The sequence below is a fragment of the Bidens hawaiensis genome, unplaced genomic scaffold (assembly GCF_021521415.1).
Source record: "Bidens hawaiensis isolate Kalapana, Puna unplaced genomic scaffold, B.hawaiensis_p1.1 tig00027123_1, whole genome shotgun sequence".
NCBI classification, from domain to species: domain Eukaryota; kingdom Viridiplantae; phylum Streptophyta; class Magnoliopsida; order Asterales; family Asteraceae; genus Bidens; species Bidens hawaiensis.
The window spans coordinates 246,394-264,890 of NW_027494383.1; the positions used below are offsets into that span (position 1 = coordinate 246,394).

Genomic DNA, 18,497 nt, shown 5'->3' on the forward strand with positions numbered 1-18,497 from the left:
GGGAAAATGCCATAAAAAACCAACATACTTTCTGTTTTTTTGCACAAAAGTCCCTCAATAATTTTTTGCACGTTAAAGTCCCTGCACATGTTAAATTTGAACAAAGAAGTGATGTAACTTTTAAAAACAATATAAGATTGATTTTTTGAAGCTTTAAATGTTTTTTCCTAAACTTTATACTACGTGAGTAGGACGTGTTCCTTGTATAATGGATTCTTGGGAAGATATAGCCAAAAAAACATTTTTCTATTCACAAATATTTTTAATTAACCACGATTAAAATTGTATCAGACAACTTAAACAATCTTATTATATGTTTTTGCGTTCAGATTTGTTTAAATTATTTAGTACTATTTCAGCTAACTAATAGTAAGTATGTTGGCTTAAATTCATCACATATTCATCTTTGACATGGTTATTACATTGTTATTATTATTATTTGCTACACAAGGATTTTAAGTGTTGGATGTAGCAATTTTGATAGATGAATTAGAAATTTAGGTGGAGACAGTGGAGTTGTTTAATTCTTTGTAGTTATATACATATATAACATTAACTATAGCGTTGGAAGAAATTATATATTCACACACACTTGAGGAAAAATCAAATATACAAGAAAAAAAAATCAATTTCATTGTTTTTAAAAGTTACGTCACTTCTTTGTTCAATTTTAACATGTGCAGGGACTTTTACGTGCAAAAAATTGTTGAGTGATTTTTGTGTGAAAAAACAGAAAGTATGTTGGTTTTTTATGATATTTGCCCTTATTCTAACTCTTTTTGGACGGCTAACTCACGCACGCATTAAACATACGATAAATCTACACCAATGTTATTATTATTTTATATAATAATTTTCAAGTTTGGTGCCGCAAAGCCCCTTTGGGCCACTTTGCGGCACCCTATAGGTAGTATTTTTCTTTTATTTTTTTTTTGTTTTCAAGTTTCGGCCCGTAATGATGACCTAGCGAATGTGAATTTTGTTTTTGTTCTTTTTTCATTATTTTGTTATAGTTACGATATCGTGTTGAACGCAACAGAAACCGGCCGAATTCGCGTAGACTCACCGCGATTTATTTCAGTTAAGTACCGTAATGAAAAACGACCGAATGCTGATTTTTGTTTTTTAGTTCTGGTACCGGAATGAACATGACAAAAACCAACTGAATTCACGTAGACTCATCGCTATTTGTTTCAGTTAAGTACCGTAATGAAAACCGACCGAATGCTGATTTTTGTTTTTTAGTTCCGGTACCGTAACGAACATGACGAAAACCGATTGAATTCGCGTAGACTCAACCACTTCAACGCCCGGGATCGATAGCGTCCGGGTTTTACCAACGATTGACTTTTACCGACCAACGCTGCGCCATTGGTCCACCCCATATTTTATAATTTTTTTGTTTTATTTTGTCATAGTTTAGATATAATAATGCACGTAACCGAAACCGATCGAATTCGCGTCGACTTACCATATCAACGCTTGGGTTTTACCACCACCCAGGTTTTATTGACCTGCCCAGCGCAACATGTTGAAAAAAATACTAGTTTACCATAAAACTAAAACTTTTTAACCATTGGAGCATGAACATATTTACGTATACACCATGATACCGATAGCCCACGATTCGAATTTTTTTTTATCGATTCCATTCTAGAAACATCCACGGTTTAAGTTACCCATCTACCCTTCACCGAAACATGAAACTATTTCCTTGTTCTATATTTGAATTGGTCGACATATAACCTTGACTTCCAATTCTTGGTGACGAAGCAAACATAAACTGATACACTCTACATTAACACGTCATTAATAAATTAATACAAGTAAACACACACTCACCAACAAATGTGTATAAATACACACACATACATACAAAAAAAATAATAAAGCCAAAGACGACGTTCTTAATGGCGGAGGGAGTCACAGGTAAAAGTTCACACCTCCGACGACCAGCAGGCTGCACCATCTGCTTAGATAATCTATCCGGTGGCGATAAGATCACACGACTACCGTGTAACCACTACTTCCACCGTCGATGTATCAAGAGATGGCTTTCGTGCAACGGTACATGCCCAATATGCCGCCATGCGGTTTCAGTACCAATCAGGTCACGTGTTACAAGACATCAGTTAATAGTGGGCAATATACGTGTGTCTCACGTATGTTATCGCCCCCAACCTGGGTTGTGGGTTTACCAGCTCATGGAACTCATTGAAGCCCTCTTTTTCACCAAAGATCGGTGATGTATGCGAATGGTGATCGATACTTGAAAATATGAAGACATTAAACGTGTTTTGGGATTGTTTGGAAAGATGGTAGGGGGAGTTGAAATGTGGAGTGATCAAAACACGGTAACGAGTTTTGATGGAGAGTCACTACTAAACAAAAGAGTATTGTCAACTGTAATCAACCAACTAAAAAGAGATATTCTCGACGGATTAAACCACCATTATTACTTGTTCATAGTGATTTGTAAAAATATTGTTTGGAAAATTATCGAGTTTGATGAGGAATATGTGTGACTACTAAATAAAACCAGGTGTTTGTCCAAGCTGAAACGACTATAAAAATACGATATTTGAGGCATGTCAAGATTTCTATGTGAGTTATATTTGATGGCACTTTAATTGATATACATTTATTTTTTTATAGCATATTCGTTAAGACATATGGTATGTGTAATTTTAAGGTCCGTTTTTATTTTCTTTTTAAATATATGTTGAAACCACATGTAACATAATCATTTATTTTTTTCTTCTGTAACTAAAACCAATATACGATCTATACTCTTTGTTTTGGCTTGCCATACGCTTTAGCGAGATGGTTGATGTTTGTTCTTTGTGGCATCAAGAAGAGATATTTTTGACGGATTTATAGTGAGTTGTAAAAATATTGATTGGAAAATTATTGGGTTTGATGAGGAATGTGTGCGTGCGTAACTAATAAACAATACCAAGTGTTTCTCCATGTTGTAGTAGACTCTAGTTATAAAAGGATACACTTTTTGAGTCATGGACAAGATTTCCATGTGTTACGTTTTGATGGCGATTTAAGGCCAAAGGGTAAGGATCACTGGGTGCCCTCCAGTGATCCGATGTGGCACCCTCCACATTCAAATGAGGCAAGTGAGAATAGTTTCCCACCTATCTCATTTCACTAGTGACAAAGCTAACGAGGCGCAGACGTGACAAATGAGAGGAAATGGTTCAAGTAAACCATACCCACCAGCCTAATTAATGTAGACTTATTTTTTTAAGCAAGCTTATTAAGATATAAGATATGTGTAATTCTAAGGTCGCTTTTGTTTTCTTTTTACATATATGTTGAAACCACATGTTACAATTTCATTTATATTATTTCATTTTTTTAGTGATTAAAAGTTCTAAAACCGAATGTTTGATCTTTATTCTTTGTTTTTGCTTGTCCTTTGCTTTTGCGAAGGTTGATCTTTGCGGCTTATATGCCACAACGTTAATCTTTGATTCGGCTTGTTCATTAAGGATGATCCGAGTCGTTGCTCCCACAACCATGTGGCGCCGAAGCTGATGGAGGGAGCGGTGTTACCGCTTTACTTTAAACCCCTACACTTTTCATATTTTACAAGTTTGTCATAGTTTTTTATTTCATTTTTAACCACAACATGTTTCCACTTTCAACTTTGGTCTCCAATACTTATAATATTTGACAAATTTTTTGTATTATGTTTTTTCTGTAAATTTTACGAATTAAAACACCGCATCGCCCGCATGTAGTTCAACGTTGTTCCATCTATTTTTCTCAGTTCAACGTTTCGGCCATAAGTCAACCTAGTTATTATTTTCTATATTTTACGTTCCGGTCTAATGTTTGCGTTTTAACACACCACAACGGGCGTGCGCGGTTGAACGTCTTTACATCAATTTAACAATCCCACCACAAAGTACATGTGCAACGTCCCATCAACACCCGAGTTTGATAAAACGTTTCAATATAATTAGTACAATGCAGGCACCCTAGACAGAGTGTAAAAGTGAAATAATGGAGGTAAACTAAGTAATGGTTAATATGAGGTTTTGTATGGATGTTTGGACCCACCCCCCTAATTAACAACGGAGTAATTTGATAAGTTATTGGGCCCAACCTTACGCATATATTTATTAATTTAACTTAACCCGCCATATACGAGGTCTCGAGCTAACTCACTCGCCGTCAGCAAGCAAGCAAGCAGTATGACGAGGAAGAAGATGGACGAACGAATCAGAACCCTAATTCAAAACGGAGTCAAAACCAGACACCGTTCATTCTTCCTTATTATCATGCACACAACCAGGCACACACACACACTTGAATTTTTATTATATAAATATAAATTATTATTTGACGCAAAAGTCGAAGTGTAGCATACGCTGCTGGTGGTTCATCTATAGGGGTGTTAATTCTAGTTACATACCGATTACAAAATCTTGTCTGGCCCGTAAAGTCAAAACTAATTTCAACTTGTAAAACTAATATAGCAAATAACTTTAAAACTAAAGTCCCAATCCGAGAGGTACAATACACAAGTTCACATGAATCGAAACTAAATACAAGCTACTTTCTGATTCATTAACTAATGTTGTAAAAAGTTTAGTAAGTTCCATGTAAAGTTAAGAATAGAGCCAATTTGACAAATTAGATGAAATGCATAACTTCACACAAATCAAAACCAAATACAATCCAGAATCTCATCTGCAACTAAATTAGTGAAAACCGCTGTATGTTTCATGTTATGAGATGTAAGCAGTTTGACCTTACAAAAAATAAAAAGGTGAAAATGAAATGGTTACAAGAAGAGTTCCACAATCAGCAGCAAGTATCTAATTCTGTTTTTGCCCATTCCCATTATCTGTAGTGTTATGAGAAACACATATTAAATAGTTCTTTTGCTAAAGATGAGACGCTTACTTCAAAGCTCGAGCTATTCCAAGGGCAATCTTGAGATGAAGGACCGATATGATGAGATGCACATCACAACAAACACTGTTCCATTACATTCACTAAAATTAAAAATGAAAATCTATAGATTCGGTTCGGTTTTCTCAGTTTTATTGCATGCAAAACCAAAGCCAAACCGAACTTGTTGTAAAACCAAACGTCGTTTTGGTTTTTTAGGCAATTTTGGATCAGTTTTTCTCATTTTCTGGTTTTATGCACACCCCTACTAGTAGAAAGTTATTGGCTAATTCCATGTTCCATTGTTTGTGTCTCACAGTCATAAGAAAAAGCGGGGCAAACCGGTCAAGAAGCTCGTGACTAGCCCAGGGATGGATCCTGAAAACGTGGATCTTTTTTCAAGAGTAGTTACTTATTGCCGGTACAAGGATTCTGAGAGGATTCTTGGAAATACATTTGGCATGTGTGTACTAGAGGTAGATTTCATTTCATCATGTCTTTAAGTTTAAGTTATGTTATAGCCGGTACATTTTAATATGCGTAGTTATGTTTTTATTCACCAGGATTTTGAGGCGTTGACACCAAATCTTCTGGCTAGAACTATAGAAACAGTTGAAGGCGGTGGATTGGTTATTCTGTTGCTTCATTCTTTAAAAACACTCACTAGTCTATACACCATGGTTATGGTATGAAACTATGAATTGCATCACAAGCTTATTATACAAATAGCAAGTGCAATTATGAGTTTGCTAATGATATTACTTGCAGGATGTTCATGAAAGATTTCGTACAGAATCCCATTCATTAGCCACTGGACGATTTAACGAACGTTTTTTACTTTCTCTTGCATCGTGCGGTTTGTGTATGGTTATCGATGACGAGTTAAACATATTACCAATTTCTTCTCACATGAAATCAATAACACCAGTTCAAGTAGAAGAGGTACATTTCTGGTTTCTGTAACATTCTAGTTTTTCTTTGTATAAAACAGTTGAAATTCGGACCTTCTTTATGCGTTTTTTTGGCAATAAAAGGACTCCGAGGGTCTCTTAGAAGCAGAGCGTGATTTGAAAGATCTGAAAGAGCAGTTAAAGGATGACTTTCCTGTCGGTCCACTAATTAAAGAGTGTCGCACATTGGATCAGGTACTGATGTTTCTTATGTTGCTAATTATATTTATTAAGTAAAGATTAAAAGCATGCGAATGTTTCTTGATTATGGCATTTTACACTTCTGTACACCTGAACTTAAACATATAGTGAATGTTTTTATTTAGGGTAAAGCTGTAATTACATTTCTTGATGCGATTCTGGATAAGACACTGCGTAGCACGGTGGCTTTGCTTGCTGGTCGTGGTCGCGGGAAGTCGGCTGCACTTGGTCTTGCAGTTGCTGGAGCTGTTGCTGCAGGGTAATAGTCTGACTTATTATTCTGTTACACGAGATATAAACAAGTTTGAAAACATTGATTTTGTTATATGCATTGATCTAATATTCTAATCAACATATGATCGATTCTGCAGGTATTCAAATATTTTTGTGACTGCTCCTAGCCCTGAAAATCTTAAAACATTGTTCGAGTTTGTAAAAACGGGATTTGGCATGCTTGAGTACAAGGTGAAAGTTGTTTACATTTCATATTTTTATAATTAATTCAGAGCATGTAACATGTTATTTAGTGTATTGTATTGCTTTTTGTTTTGTATAATCTGTTGTTAACATATTTTACTGAGAATTTTTAGGAGCATTTGGATTATGATATTGTCAGAAGCTCAAATCCAGAGCTCAAGAACGTGACTATCAGAATAAATATATACAAACAGCATAGGCAGACAATTCAGGTTTTCATCCCTCTTGCATATTAATTTATTCTCATTTTATGTTCTATGTTTTTGGACCTCAATTTTCTATTACTGTAGATACTTATAATTATATATGCGCCGTTGCAGTATATACAACCTCATGAACATGGAAAACTGTCTCAAGTTGAACTTTTGGTGATTGATGAAGCTGCAGCTGTTCCACTGCCAGTTGTTAAGTCCTTAATCGGGCCTTATCTGGTTTTCCTTTCTTCTACTGTTAACGGGTATGAAAATACATATGTATATATACGTATGCATTTGTGTACAACGTCCCTTCTTTGCATATTCTTAACTATTGTATATATATATATATATGTCTTAAAGTTATGAAGGAACAGGACGATCTTTATCATTAAAGCTTTTGCAGCAATTAAAAGAGCAAAGTATAGCATCTATGAAAAGCAAAGATGCCAATCCTAATTCTGGTATGATTTGTCTTAAAACTTGATATGATTTAATTTGTTTCAATGCAGGGCGGTTGTATAGAGAGATAGATTTGACTGAATCTATTAGATACGCATCTGGTGATTTGGTTGAATCTTGGCTTAACAGTTTACTTTGTTTGGACACAGCAAATTCCATACCTAGCATTAACAGGTTATTTTTATATATTTTGAAAAATCATACGTGCTGTTATTCTTATTATTTTGTCTGCATTAACTTATAATCTATTTGTGCACGTAGGTTACCTCTTCCGAGTGAGTGTAATCTTTATTATGTTAACCGGGACACACTTTTCTCATATCATAAAGACAGCGAGTTATTTCTGCAGGTTGTCATGATTTATGAGTCTATTTTGTTATTGGTTCTTTGTTTTCTACTCAGTTATACTGATGGCTTGCATATTTCACTTTATTTAGAGAATGATGGCTTTATATGTTGCTTCTCACTACAAAAATTCTCCAAATGATCTTCAATTATTAGCTGATGCACCAGCTCATCACTTGTTTGTGTTACTCGGTACACCTTTTATTTGCTCGTTTTTCTATATATATTATTATTATTATTTACTATAATAATATAATGTGTGCAGGTCCTGTGGATGAATCAAGCAATAAGCTCCCAGATATTCTTTGTGTCATCCAGGTTTGTATTGTTTTCATTTCTTCTAGAAGCTTCATATTTAGTTATTTAAATGGTTGTTGATTAACTGCTGCACGTACAGATTTGTCTCGTAGGAAAAATTTCAAAGGCTTCTGTAACGAAAAGTTTAAGTGCCGGTCATCAGCCTTCCGGGGACCAAATTCCATGGAAATTTTGTCAGCAGTTTCAAGATGAAGACTTTCCAAGTCTTTCCGGTGCCAGAATCGTGCGCATCGCTACACACCCGGACGCAACGAATGTATGTGCCTCTATCCGCTTCATTTTTTTATTTTAAATTTTTTAAGTGCAACATAAATGATTGTGAATTTGTGATCTCTTTATATTGCAGCTTCGATATGGTTCAGCAGCCATAGACTTGCTAACCAGGTAGTGTACTATATCATGATTTTTGTTTTTGCATAGCAACAAACGCAATTGATCGAAAATCAATTAAAAATAAACATGAACTTTCACAACTCATTCAGTTTCATTTTTAATAATATTTTGTTGTAGATACTTTGAGGGTGAATTCATTAACATCTCTGAAGCAGACGCCCAGAATGATCGGGAACCTTCACCTGTCAGAATAACCGAAGCAGCCAAGAAAGCAAGATATACATATATTTTTTAATTATTTTTACATTTGTTGTTTCTTTTATTTCTGACAAACATTTTCTGTTAATATGTCCAGGCGTCATTGCTTGAAGAAAACATAAAACCAAGGTCAGACCTTCCAGCTCTGCTAGAACACCTATCAAAAAGACCGCACGAGAAGCTACATTATCTCGGTGTCTCTTTTGGCCTTACTTTCGACCTCTTTCGCTTTTGGAAAAGACAGAAATTTGCTCCCTTTTATATATGTCAAATTCCAGTTAAGCTTATTATTTATATTATTATTGTTATTGTTATTGTTATTGTTATTCTCTTTTATGTAACTCTTAATCCTAATTTCCTTCCTGACCATGTTTTGATTTGTTTCAGAATCCCGTTACCAGTGAGCATACTTGTATGATGCTGAAGCCTCTACATACCGATGATATTATTGAAGCTAGTGGATCAGATGAATTGGGATTTTTCGCTCCTTTCTATCAAGGTTTGCATATTTATTTAAATTTTATTATTTGTGTAATTATTTCTAAACTTTATTATTGAAAATTAATTTTTTCTTGTATGTCTTTAGCTTTCAGGTCATCATTTGCTAGGCTTTTGTGTTCTCCTAGATTTAATACCATGGAATGTCAGCTTGCAATGAGGTACCTCTCTCGTCTCTCAATCTATTATTAATTAACTCTTCGTACATAATTTTAATCATGTAATAATTTTTGCGTTTATAGCATATTGGATCCAAAACTCAGCTTCACAGAAGACCTTTCATCAACAATTTCACGCGATATATACGGTGATATCATTAAGTCTCCAATCAGTATGAAAAGACTGGAAGCATACGTGAACAAAGACGCTGATTATGATCTGGTAATAAATCTTCAAAATAAAAAAAAATAGTTTTTTAAACAAAACGTAGGCTGATATTCGTGTATATTGATTGACAGATTTCAGATCTGACACCATCACTTGCTTACTTATACTTCACGGAGAAGTTACCAGTTTCGTTATTAAAAGCAGAGGCCTCTGTGTTACTATGCATGAGCTTACAGAATCAAGATGCTTCTTATGCTGAGGTTTAATTTGTTTTTAACTGAACTCTGATTAGTTATATGATTAATATCAATTTATTTATGTATATTATTTTTATTTTTTTTTTTTATTTTGTTTTATAGAGAGTGATGAAGTTGCAAAGACATGCAGTAATGCCATTGTTCCGTCAAGTGATGAAAAAGTTTCACAAATATTTGAATTCGGAATCCACAAAAGAATTTAACGCAACTCTGCCTCCAGTCAAAGAAGTGAGTCACAACTCACAAGTTTAATTTAATTTAAATTTTCTTCATTGATTAATAATGTCTCCTTCAGGTGGAATTGAAGCCACACGAGATTACAGTGGAAGAGGATCTCTGTGAAGCTGCGAAAAAAGTCAAGGTTTGTTTGGTTGACCGTTGATGACAGTTGACTTAATAATTGATAATTGAACTAAAATTTGTTTTGTGATTTGTGTTTTAGGATGAGTATAAGGCAATGAATGATGTTGTGCTGAACCCAGAGTATCTCCAAAGGTATGCGATTGCTGACAAGGATGCAGCGTTCGAGAGTGCTTTGAAAAATGGGGGTGGAAATGTACTGTCAGGTGGTTTGATTAGCGTCGAGTCGAGTAAAACAAAATCCGAAAATCATGGTAAGAGTGACAAGAAAAGAAGCAAGGATGGAAGTTCTTCCAAATCATCAAAGAAGAGAAGGACATGATTAATTATTTGTGATGTGTTATTCTACTCTTTTAACAGTTCTGACTTGATTTTGTTGGTTTTTTTGTTATGATGCTATGGTTGTAAGTACACCAAGTACAAAGGTCTTTGGTTCTTAGATACAATGTTGTTAAGATGCTATGGAGGGTTATTTATCCTATTTACAGATTTATAATATTTAAATTTACAAATATAAACCTATTCTAAGTGAGTTGTTTAAAAGAGTTTTGACTCTCCATTGTCATCTTGAAAGTAGTGGAAGGGTAGAAAGAAGAGTAACAGCTGAGTTTTTCATGACAATGCTAGCATTGTTGTTTTATTGATCAAGAAGAAAATCCAAAAGGAACTCGAGTTTTTTGATGCGATTGCCCGAGAATGGTGGTAGATGGCGGCTCTAGACATTGGTTAGGAGTCGGAATGTGGTGGTTGTAAGTTTTTGTTTATATGAAAGAAGGGTGAAAACGAGTAAAGAAAAGAGATTATATTTTACGTATAAAAACATCTACTTTATTATGTTGTAGTATATGGTCAAGTCAAGTAGGTGTCAGATTAGCTCATATCAAAGCTTGAGTGCTTAAACAAATCTTAAATAAAATTGTTTAAAATAAATCTTAAATAAATTATGTAATTATACAAAAGTTTTGTTATAGCGATGGTGCTAGTGCTAAAATTTATTTTTAAAAAGTTATAAAGTTTATTAATATTTTTTTTCAGGCAATAAAATATATAATATTATGTTTATAAAATTATATCAATGTATTGTATTAGGAAAAATTAATAAATGATAACATGAAATAATTTTACAATGATTTAACTACAAATAAAAAGAAGGTTGTACTACGAAAAGGAAAATATGGCTTACATCAAGTGACAAAAATCTAATTAAATGTTAACACATGTGAAGTTTATATTCTAATTCACTCGCAAAAAAGTTCTATTTCCGCCACTGATTATAAACTAATTAACAAATATAAAACAATTTATATAAATATTAAAGATTTAATCATTTAACTTGTAAATTTACCCAAACCTAAGGTAATAACAGATATGAGCCGAGAGTAAAAGGATAACAAAGCCAACAGGTTCAGAAGTTGATTCATCAACTGTTCTTCACATTTTATACGAATAGTAAATTGTTGGGTCCATTTTATGATGAAAGAAAACTGATAGGAACTTCTAAAAAAAGAACTTGAAAATTCAAAATTTGTATTAGCAGATAAAACTAGTTTGCCACCTTAACACTATTGGTGAAAATAACGTGACGTTGCTAACAATTCCTCTCGGCTTTATTCACATGTTCTTGGGTTGACTTTCGTTTCATTGTTTTCCTATCGTAACTTTAAGATCGCTTGCCATTTGCCAAATACAAAGCTACAATTTACCCGATCCTATTGCTTAATAAAATATTGGCAAAGTTGTATAAGTTTAGATTAAAAAATAAATTCACAACCTAAGTAGAAAATGTTACTATAATATACTCGGAAGTTACACGGTATATATATATTCTATAGCTTCTTGAAGGTTGAAAATTGAACGAACTAGAAAACGTCACTTGTCCTCGACAGTTACGCGGTATTCCAAATTTTGGTCTTCACACGATTATATAAAATATTACAACTCATAAAAACTAATAATATTCTGCACAAGCACACACCTATATATATATACTCAATATACAAACAAGTTATAAAGTCAACGACCACGATTTTAATGGCTGAGGGTGTAAAGAAGGTATTCACATGTGAAATTTCACACCTCTGGCCACCGGCAAACACCGATTGCACTGTGTGTTTGGATAACTTATACGGTGGAGGTAAGATCACACGACTACCGTGTAACCACTACTTCCACCGTGGATGTATCAAGGGATAGCTTTCTTGCAACAACACGTGCCCAATATGCCGTTGTGTGGTTTCAGTACGAACAAGATCACGTGCTACAAGACATCAGTTAGTGGCGGGTAATATACGTGTGTCTCATGTATGTTACCAACCACCACGTGGGCTGTGGGTTTACCAGCTTATGGAACTCATTGAAGCCCTCTTTTTTTGGGACCATGGTGACGTGTACGAATGGTGATTGGTGCTTGAAATGTTTTGAAGTTGATTTGGAATTGAAGACATTGAATGTGTTTTGGGATTGTTTGGAGACATAGTAAAGGAGTTGAAAGTTAGAAACTAAAACAAAAGGAGTATTACCATAGGACATCACTAATGGGAAAGCCCAGACGTTTGATTATGCACCGTCAATCGACCAAAGAGTAAGACTAAAGATGGTGTTTGGGTGTTAGTTTGATGGGAAAACTACTAAATAAAACCAAGTGTGTACCCTGTAGTCTAAAAGAATACTCCTACAATTTTTAGACATGGACAAGATTTCCATTTGAGTTATACTTGATGGTGACTTACTTTTTTTAGTATACTCGTTAGGGCTAAGATATGCATAATATTAAGATCAAGAACCACATATGATACGTTCCCTTTATTTTCTTTTAACTACTATGACATGTATACCTGAAACCAGATGGTAATAAAACTTGGTTTATTGAGCCTACAATTAAAAAAATAAAATAAAATGCAGAATTATCACTTGGATACACATCAAAATCAACCGTACAACACATCAAAATTCATACTTTATCCAACAAATACAATTTTCATCATCAAAGTTTGTATTTACATAAAGAGCATTCGAATATTTGAGTTTCGACCATCTTTGAAAGATGTATTATATAAGTTAGTAGAGCTTTTAATAAAGTTAGTGTTAGCTTTTGTCCAAATGGCTTCTTGGCTACACATTGTTTTACTGCCAAGTTTTGTTACTCTATTTCTCACATACCACATGATTTAGGTGGTTGCCTTTGTTCCAGAATATAACTTCTCTTAATATTAGTCCAAGCAAGAAAACACATATTACTTGTCTGAAAAAAATTATTTGGGTATAAGGAGGACAAAGCGGCCAAGCAGAAGTGTAACGAAAACAAGAAATCTTAACGGTTAATATGAGGTTTTCTATGTGTGTTCGTATGCGTGTATCCAATCTGATCCGGATTTAGATATGTATCCGATATGGGACCGGTACCTAAAGTTAATAATCTAAAATAGGTTGTTTAAGCTAAATTAAACAAATTCACCGGTAAAGGCAAAGGGTTTGGTAGCCCGTGTAATAGAGGCTGTGAAATCATCACAAGATATACACAAGTCATGCAAATAGTCTAGATTTAGTTGGACTTTCGAATGTTACTGGTTATATCCCAAACTAACAAACATGTTTAATAAACGCGTCCAAGTTAAAATACTAATCGCGTCGAGTTGGATTAACTAACCCCACAACCCGGCCCCAATACCATATGTATATGAGATAAAATAACAAGTGCGACACAATATAACCAAAATATCATAGATTTCATTCACTCGTTACCTAGGAAAACAATCTCTTCATAAACTAGTAATAATCAAAAGTTGTTGCACAAAGTTCTACTCAAAACCTTATTCAAACCCCCCACCAACACCCCAAAATATGACCAAAACCCCAACACAAGCAAAGTATTCCTTGTAAACCAACCAACCAACCCGACACTCCTAGTACCTATAATGAGCAGGCTTGTAGGGACCCTCAACTGGCACACTGATGTAATCAGCCTGGTCCTTGGTCAACTTAGTCAACTTAGCACCAAGCTTTCCAAGATGCAATGCAGCCACCTTCTCATCAAGATGCTTTGGTAACACATACACTTCCTTCTTATACTTCCCGGTATTCTTTTCCTTCCACAACTCCAACTGTGCAATCACTTGGTTTGTAAACGAGCACGACATCACAAAACTAGGGTGACCGGTTGCACAACCCAAGTTCATGAGCCGACCCTCAGCCAACACAATGATACCAGTCTTTGTCTCGGGGAAGACCCACCTGTCGGTTTGTGGTTTGATTGTAATTCTTTGAACCCCTGGGTATGTTTCAAGACCAAGCATGTCAATTTCATTGTCAAAGTGACCGATGTTACAGACGATAGCATTGTTTTTCATCTTCTTCATGTCAGAGACCATGATAATGTCTTTGTTTCCGGTGGTGGTGACGAAGATGTCGGCTTCGGACACCACGTCTTCCAAGGTGAGGACTTGCAAGCCTTCCATGGTGGCTTGGAGGGCACAGATGGGGTCGATTTCTGTGACGATGACGCGGGCTCCGGCTTGTTTCATGGCAGCAGCGCAACCCTTTCCGACGTCTCCATAACCGCAGACAACAGCAACCTTTCCGGCAATCATAACATCAGTTGCTCTCATTAAACCGTCAGGGAGAGAGTGGCGGCATCCATACAAGTTGTCAAACTATAACAATATCAAACACATATATTAGTAAGTTATAAGATTTGTTCAACCAACAGTCCAATTGGTTCAAATACTCTCAACTCATTTCTCAGTCAATGTTCAGATTAGTTCAAATTTTACTCAAAATCAGATTGATAAAAAAACTTGAAACAAGCTGAGCTAGCCGAGCCCAAGCTCGAGCCTTGTATACAAAGCCCGTTTAAGCTCATCAAGCCTTAAAAGTTTCACCTATTTTGGACTTCTATGTATTTATTTCACACTGCATATCGACTAGTTAAGGTTATTACATAAACTCAAGCCAAAGTTAGTTTAAAGTTTCTCAAAATATATATAAGTTTTATAAAAATGTAAAGTTAATCAATGATAACCAAATGAGCCTAGCCCGAGCTTAAAAAAATACTCAACAAGTCAAGCTATCCGAGCTAGAGCAGTAAGTCAAAACGAGCTAGATATCGAACTAAAACTCAGCTTGTTCACAATGCATTTTAAAATTAAGATTATTAATCATTCGATTTTAAAGCCAATTGTTATATCAGAAGCAAAAAATAGCAAAACTTTGACCCTAAACCCCTTCAGCAATCAGATCTAAACAAATAACAACATATCTATAACCAATTAAAAAAAATGTAATTAACACATACCTTGCTCTTAGTAACAGAGTCATTCACATTAATAGCCGGGAACAACAGAGTCCCATTCGCCTGCATCTGGTACAATCTCTTAACACCAGTAGTCGTCTCCTCCGACACACCAACCAATCTCTCCTTCATCTTATGATACTTCTTCGGGTCACTCGCCAACCCCTCCTTAATAATTGACAACACGATCTGAAACTCCGCGTTATCCGTACTTGTCGGATCCGGCAACTTCCCGGTCTTTGCATACTCCTCCTCCGCCTTCACTCCTTCATGAATCAACAATGTGGCATCACCACCATCGTCCACAATCAGATCGGGCCCACCACCTGGACCCCAGTCCAAAGCTCGCTCAGTACACCACCAATACTCTTGTAATGTTTCACCTGCAAAAAAAACATAATCAAATACGATATCCTAAAACTCTAATAATACATTCTATAATATTCCCTAACAACATACAAGCTGCTAATTATAATTACAAAATAATAATAATAATAATAATAATAATAGAGGGGAAAGTTTACATACAGATTAAAGTAACGTGTTAAATGTGCGAATCAAATAGTGTAAGTATATATACTAGTAACTATGTTTTAATTACACTACGTTTATAATTGAACTACTTGATTCACACAATTAGTATTAGTGCATTAATTTAATTTGTATATGATCCAAACCCCAATAATAATTATAGTAATAATAATAATAATAATAATAATAATAATAATAATACTAACTTTTATAATAATAATAAAGTGGCGTAAATAATTATTATAATAATTATAGTAGTAGTAGTAATAATAATAATAATTATAATAATAATATGGCATAATTGTGCATTTACACTATATTTTAGTTACACTGTTTATAATTAAACTACTTGATTCAAATAATTAATAAGTTAATTTAATTTGTATATGATCCAAACCCCCTATAATAACAATAACTATAATAATAATATATTAATTATAATAATAATATACTAATAATAATAACAATAATAAAACTCTAATAATATATTCTATAATACAATATTATCTAATAATAACCTTTCCAGGCAAACACGGCGGCGGAGTCACGTGCGATGGCGGCGGCGGCGTGGTCCTGAGTAGAGAAGATATTACACGAGCACCATCTGACTTCAGCGCCTAAGGCAGTTAGGGTTTCAATCAACACTCCGGTTTGAATGGTCATGTGGAGTGAACCGGTGATCCTGGCGCCTTTGAACGGCTGAGACGGGCCGAATTCGGAACGGCAGGACATTAGACCGGGCATTTCGACCTCGGCGAGTTCGAGTTCGAGGCGGCCGAAGTCAGCCAAGGACATGTCCTTGACTTTGTATTCACGGCCGGTTGAGGTTTTCTCGACGGTGAGAGACATGATTAAGGGTTTGTAGATTGGATCTGGGTGAGGCAAAGGTAGAGTGAGGAAATGGAGGGTTATAAATAGGGTTTATTGGTGGAGATTGACGGCTGAGATTGGATCTGTGTTGGGTTTTTGATTTTTTTAGTTTTTTAATCAAAGGTGGTAAGTTTGGGTCCTACTTGGATTGGAAACATGAAAATGATTTTTAAGTTGTAATTATTTATGTGTAACTATGTATTAAACTATTGATAAATGATAAACCCAGTGTTAATCTTATTCTAACCGGGTTTGTTATAGTGGGTCTTTGAGCAACGGGTTTTTTTGGTAACATGATATAAGATCATGTGTAGTGGGTGCTTTCCCACCCAAAAAGCCTAAAAAGCGCCGGGAACACCGCCCCCAGGGGCGCTTTGGATGGGGGCGCTCCCCACACAACGTCAGTGGGGGGAGGAAAGGAGGAAGATGATTGGCTGCTTTTATTTTCTTTTTCTTTTTAATATAAAAAATAATAATAAAATATTAATGAGAAAATGATTTTAATGAGCTTCATCCACCACAACTATTTTAGCTAAAAAGCCTCTGTGGTGACGTGATGCAAAACGTCTCCATAGGGGCTTCATCCACTACACATGGTCTACTACGCTTGATCTACCTATTTCTATCGTCAATCACGTACGTATGAGGTCGCCATTTCAATCACGTATATTTTTTTAATATAACAAATAATAATAATACATTAATGAGAAAATGATTTTAATGAGCTTCATCCACTACAACTATTTTAGCTAAAAAGCCTCTGTGGTGACGTGGCGCAAAACATTTCCATAGGGGCTTCATCCACTACACATGGCCTAACAGGCTTGATTTACCTATTGCCATCGCCAATTACGTACGTATGAGGTCGCCATTTCAATTGGGTGAGCCTGGATAGTCAAGATTTATTCGTTAGTTATTCATAAAAAATAATAATATGTTTTCAGGAGTCTAAAATGAACGAGGCCTTCAAATTTTTTTAAATGACTACAAATTTACAACTGTTGATCACATATACTACTCCCTCCGTCTCATTTTAAATATCCATTTTTTCATTTTTTGGTTGTCCCAATTTAAATGTCATTTCTATACATATAAATTCAGTTTCTAATTGTGCTCTTATTATTACATATACTAGATGTTTTCAATTGTTTTTAGCCATAATAACTTAAAGGACATTATTGTTATTTTACAGCTTATAAAATAAAATGATCAAACATTTCTTAATTTGTGTGTTTTGAGTCTCATGACATTTAAAATGGAACGGAGGGGGTATATTTTATAACATTTAACCACCAAGATGTGATTGGGAACATCTTACTAATCTATTAAATCAACACAATGTTTCCACATGTCCTTCTACTAGGGTGTCCACCTAGGCCTCCATGTCATCTAATTTTCATTCTAAGACTCTCTAATATTGTGCCATTTGTCATCTTAACCACAAAACCCTAACAAAAATAACCGGTCCATTTTATTTCCTATTTTTATTTCAATCAATTATTATGTGTTTATCTACACGAAGTAACTACATATCATGATATATTATTGTGTAGAATATCTTGAACATGGAAATCAATCCGTTATGTGTCCAAGTTGCAATGCATTGTTGTGGAAAGCCGAAGTTAACAGACCAAGCAGTACTGATGAAGAATGAGCTTTTTCCCTTTGTTGTTATAATGGAAAAGTCGAACTTCCCGATGTTAGACAACCAGATGAAAGTTATCTTCAATTATTTTGTGGTGAAACCGCCATCAGCAAGTACTTCTTGAAAAATATTAGACGTTTCAATTCGATGTTTTCGTTTACGTCTATGGGAGGAAAGATTGACCATTCCATAAATAGAGGCAATGCACCTTATACGTTTCGACTTAGCGGTGAAAACTATCATTGTTTAGGAAGTCTTTTACCGTTAGAT

General features: G+C 34.9%; 2 protein-coding genes across 2 annotated transcripts; one reads left to right on the forward strand and one right to left on the reverse strand.

The window, feature by feature from the left end:
- Positions 1-5,207: 5,207 nt before the first annotated feature.
- LOC143574878 (RNA cytidine acetyltransferase 1-like) lies at positions 5,208-10,249 on the forward strand (the record flags this gene model as incomplete). Its single annotated transcript, XM_077059389.1, has 24 exons — positions 5,208-5,390; positions 5,478-5,600; positions 5,683-5,856; positions 5,949-6,059; positions 6,191-6,324; positions 6,437-6,530; positions 6,656-6,754; positions 6,863-6,999; positions 7,100-7,200; positions 7,249-7,372; positions 7,460-7,547; positions 7,636-7,735; positions 7,809-7,861; positions 7,941-8,117; positions 8,208-8,245; positions 8,372-8,465; positions 8,550-8,729; positions 8,840-8,951; positions 9,039-9,111; positions 9,193-9,331; positions 9,409-9,537; positions 9,637-9,762; positions 9,830-9,895; positions 9,977-10,249. Coding segments are annotated over 24 exons (2,895 nt in total), but the record flags the coding sequence as incomplete, so codon positions are not given.
- Positions 10,250-13,600: 3,351 nt separating this feature from the next.
- On the reverse strand, positions 13,601-16,612 carry LOC143574860 (adenosylhomocysteinase-like). The gene is made up of 3 exons (XM_077059376.1): positions 16,231-16,612; positions 15,185-15,564; positions 13,601-14,543 (listed from the first exon to the last, which is right to left on the reverse strand). Exons 1-3 carry the CDS (start codon positions 16,559-16,561, stop codon positions 13,797-13,799), a joined length of 1,458 nt encoding a protein of 485 aa, XP_076915491.1. The 5' UTR covers positions 16,562-16,612; the 3' UTR covers positions 13,601-13,796.
- Between the last annotated feature and the right edge of the window lie 1,885 nt (positions 16,613-18,497).

Bases quoted from the DNA above. Each gene is read 5' to 3' on its own strand.
- LOC143574860 (XM_077059376.1), bottom strand. From the start codon at position 16,561: ATGTCTCTCACCGTCGAGAAAACCTCAACCGGCCGTGAATACAAAGTC. The intron at 15,565-16,230 runs GTTATTATTAGA...TTTTTTTTGCAG, and splicing joins CGCCGTGTTTGCCTGGAAAG to GTGAAACATTACAAGAGTAT. The intron at 14,544-15,184 runs GTATGTGTTAAT...ATATTGTTATAG, and splicing joins ACTCTGTTACTAAGAGCAAG to TTTGACAACTTGTATGGATG.